This window comes from Apium graveolens, chromosome 6, assembly GCF_009905375.1.
Source record: "Apium graveolens cultivar Ventura chromosome 6, ASM990537v1, whole genome shotgun sequence".
Taxonomy (NCBI): Eukaryota; Viridiplantae; Streptophyta; class Magnoliopsida; order Apiales; family Apiaceae; genus Apium; species Apium graveolens.
Genome location: NC_133652.1, coordinates 165,271,683 through 165,275,660, shown reverse-complemented (window position 1 = coordinate 165,275,660; position 3,978 = coordinate 165,271,683). Strand labels below are relative to the sequence as shown.

Below are 3,978 nucleotides of genomic sequence, written 5' to 3'. Positions count from 1 at the left end.
AATATCCAGGACTCTCAGGGTTCTTCGCTTGGGAACCTCGAGGCACTTGCCGATTGATCACTAGATTATCTTAGTTCGATATCAATTCTTGAGTCCTTCAACTAGAACCTACAGAGCCGAAATACCCTACTATGGACGTCTAGGTATGCTTGACAGATCCTCGACACCAATTTTATCTAACGATATTCAAACCCGACTCGTAATTATATACATTATTACAATACAACAACATACCCAACAGTCAGGGTTCATATTCTCGGGAAATCGGTTTGGTGTTCGTTTTCAGAAAATACGTATACTCGTCATTTTACGAAATCAGGGTTACTAGATTTTGACAATACATTCACCACGACATACAATCAGGTTTCGCACAAGATATATGTATATACTTATTTATACTCGCTCGAAGTTCCGATAATTACAGGGTATGTCCCGAATTTTTGAATTTAATTTCCAAAAATTTGGGCAACACCTCCTCTGTTTATCAGCCTACCCGTCGAACAATAATTCGACGTCAAACAATCACACAGTAATTCACAACGAATCAATTTAGTCCAACAAACAGGCAACCAATCCAACTCCACATTTCCAATAATCCCGAAAGTATTATTTCACTACTACTTTTTATTTCGAATCATAATACGTGAACTAAATTATTTATTTTAAAATATTAGGACTCAGAATAAACATCATAGTCCACCGTCCGCTCGTAACGAGTCATCGCGGTACGGCGGTAAAATTTTCGGGGTACCCGGTATTTCGGATTCCAACCAAGAATTTCACTGATTATTAAAATTGTTTTATTGCACGGATATTCTATTTCACAAAATCAGTCAACAAAATTCCTGCAAGAAATAAATAATTATATCAAAACCCACTACACACTAATTAGGCCCAAATTAGCCCAACTACTGAACCCAACTGCCAGGCCCAATAACAGGCCCAACAGGAACAAGCAGAGAAAACAGGACAGAGTACCACAACACCAGAATTACGCCGCCCCACCTCGTCGGAATCGGGAGGCGGCAGCGAACACGGCACAGAGAAAAAGGACACACACGCACACGGATTAGCACACACAGAACACATATACACATTCAAGCATATATATATATGTATGCATATAATCAAGCAAAATAATACATAACAGAAACCACCAAGCCAACTGGAGTTAAGTGGCGGCTTACCGGAAAACCAGGGGAGAAACAAGAACGAAGTAACAGGGAAGGAACGGGGATGGGGAGAGGAGAGATATAGGAGGAATCGAGAGATATTGAGCCGAGAGGGAGCAGGTGCAAATCGCACCATCAGAGAAAGAAAGAAACGAAAATTGAAGCCCAGAAGAAGAGATACAGGGTTGTATCTCTCTGTTATTTTTTTTATCCAATAAGCAGTTAACACGTTTCTGATAAAGCTGGGAAAACTCGATACGTATACATAATATAGACACGAATTAATACAACGCACCACAGCCCTTTTTCTGATTCGATATTTAACGATTTATCGAGCCAAGCCGTACATAAAATAAATTCATAAAATTATGAAAATAGTCTTAAAATATTAAAAATATCCCCGAAGTAAATAAAAACATAATTTTCAAAATTTTAAAACAATTTTCGAAATGCAATTTATACCCGCTTTTATCAATTACAGGAATCAACGCGCGGGTGAAATTAATCCCAAAAATTCCCAAAATAATTTTAAAATTCCCGAAATATTCCTAACTTATATAAATATGAGTTTCATAATTTTTGAAGAATTCGGGAATTAAATACAGATTTTACAGATAAATGCAATCAGAAAATCATACAGGGTTAAATAATTGATAAAATATTGATTTCTGAATTTTATAAAATCCCAAAAATAATTATTGTAATTATGAAACCATAAAAACAATTTTAGAGACAATCCATATCTTTACACAAATAAACTTGTATTAAATCCACTTTTAAAAGTGAAAACAATTCAATACAAGTCCATAATTAACTACACGAACGACCCTATGCCTCAATAATCACACATAAATAATAATCAAACAACACTTAATGGTCAAAACCAATACGCATATTTTATTTATTTAATAATTTCCATAATTACACATTTAAATAATACAAAATACATGAGTCGTTATAATATGTCCATTTCTTCCGCATTGGAAACAAGTGATTTTTGTCTTCCCAGTCGGGCATTCCCCAAAGTAGTTCCCCTTCTGCTTGCATTTGAAACACGTGATGTTTGGCTTATTACAGATCCCTGTATGCTTCTTCCCACATGTTCTGCAATCGGTTATTGCTGGTCTGATGACTCTGTTGATTTGGGGTTGGGAGTCAGTTGCTCGTCCTCTGATTGCTCTGTTCTGACCTTCTAAAATTTGTATTTATCTGGGCTTGAAATCTCGGCCTCCTGTTGGAACAATTCCGAAAACTTCTTTGTCCCTTTTCCTTTTGGGACGCTTCACTTTCTCCTTCAGTTATCATGGCCTTCTAGATTACGGCTGTATAGGTCGTCAGTTCGAACACTGCCACTCTGCTACGAATCCACGGCTTCAATCCCTGTTGGAATCTCTTAGCCCGCTTTTCATTGGTATCTACCTGCTCTGGAACAAACCTAGCCAATTCATTAAACTTGGCTTCATAATCAGTGACTGACAAATTTCCATGCTTTAATTCCAAAAACTTAATTTCCATCTGGTTCTTCATATAACGGGGAAAATACTTTTCCAGAAAAAGCTCGGTGAATCTATCCCAAGTTACTAAACCCTCGCCTTCAAGTGCTTTTTTGGACTCCCACCAGTAATTAGCTTCTCCCTTCAAGAAATAACTAGAAAAATCCGTCTTCTGATCTGCTTCCACTTTAACCAACGCAAATGCTTTCTCCATCTCCTTTAGCCAGGCCCTTGCCTTGGTAGGATCTGTTGAACCTTCAAATTATGGAGGCTTTACCAACTGGAACTGTTTGAAAGTAACAACAGGTACAACTGGTGGTGCTTGTGGCTCTAGACGAAGTAGCTGCTATAACATCTGCTGCTGGAACTGTTGTTATTATTGTTACATTTGTTGATGCATCATCACCATTTGTTGTTGCATTAGGTGAAACATTTGGTCCAAGTGGTGGTTATTGTTGTTTTGGCCTTTGGTATTGTCATTGGATGACTCAGTTATGGTTTTTCTTTTTGGTGCTATGTTTCTTATAATAAAACAAATGGTTCTTTTAATAACAATTTATTTAAATAAGTGATATTAATAAAGAAACAATTGGTATGGTGTTAAAACAGGAAATTTAAACGGTTAATATTGGAAAGAAAATAATTTACCGGATATCTAAAATAAGAAATTAAAATAGTTCAATATTTAAATAAATTATTGGGAAATAATTGAAGAATTTGGAATAAATGGTACACCATTGTTTTAATAAAAATAGTATTTAAGATATGAAAGAACTATAAAACAGTAAAGTAAATGTAAATGCTTTAAAGACTGAAATTTAAAATAAAAGAAAAAGTTAGAAAAAGTTTATTATATATATATATGACACCAGCTACAGGTGTTAGTGCTTGATACAAAAGGGTCTACATCTGATCCGTCATAGCTACTGCTGTTTCAAGTAAAAACTAGATACTAGACACATACAAGCCTAATCAATCACACTATACTATGCTGCCTCTATCTACATATGTCACATATAGTATAACACATCTGGATGTCTGGATGATCTCAAAATCCAGGTGGCACACGGTCTATCTCCTACTGAATCCACTCTAACACTGCCTTTGTCAATCTTATAGCTTGGTGATATACTGCATCAGTACAAATATTCTCCTGTCTCAACTCTGCATACTCCAGCGAGGCTGCCCTTTAGATCTGTCTGAGCCTCTCTCTCATGATGTAATCTGGCTGCAAGGATCTCACTAGACCAAACTCTCTTCTATCAAACAAACCAAGAATCTCCCTGAAATGATCCCTCCACATCTGTATCTCC

The 3,978-nt window shown here is 36.3% G+C and overlaps 1 protein-coding gene across 1 annotated transcript; it reads right to left on the bottom strand.

The window, feature by feature from the left end:
• Positions 1–2,483: 2,483 nt before the first annotated feature.
• On the bottom strand, positions 2,484–2,879 carry LOC141665572 (uncharacterized). The gene has a single exon (XM_074471557.1). It carries the CDS (start codon positions 2,877–2,879, stop codon positions 2,484–2,486), a length of 396 nt encoding a protein of 131 aa, XP_074327658.1.
• Positions 2,880–3,978: the final 1,099 nt, after the last annotated feature.

Excerpts from the sequence above, each read along its gene's own strand:
- LOC141665572 (XM_074471557.1), bottom strand. The coding sequence starts at position 2,879 with ATGGAGAAAGCATTTGCGTTGGTTAAAGTGGAAGCAGATCAGAAGACG.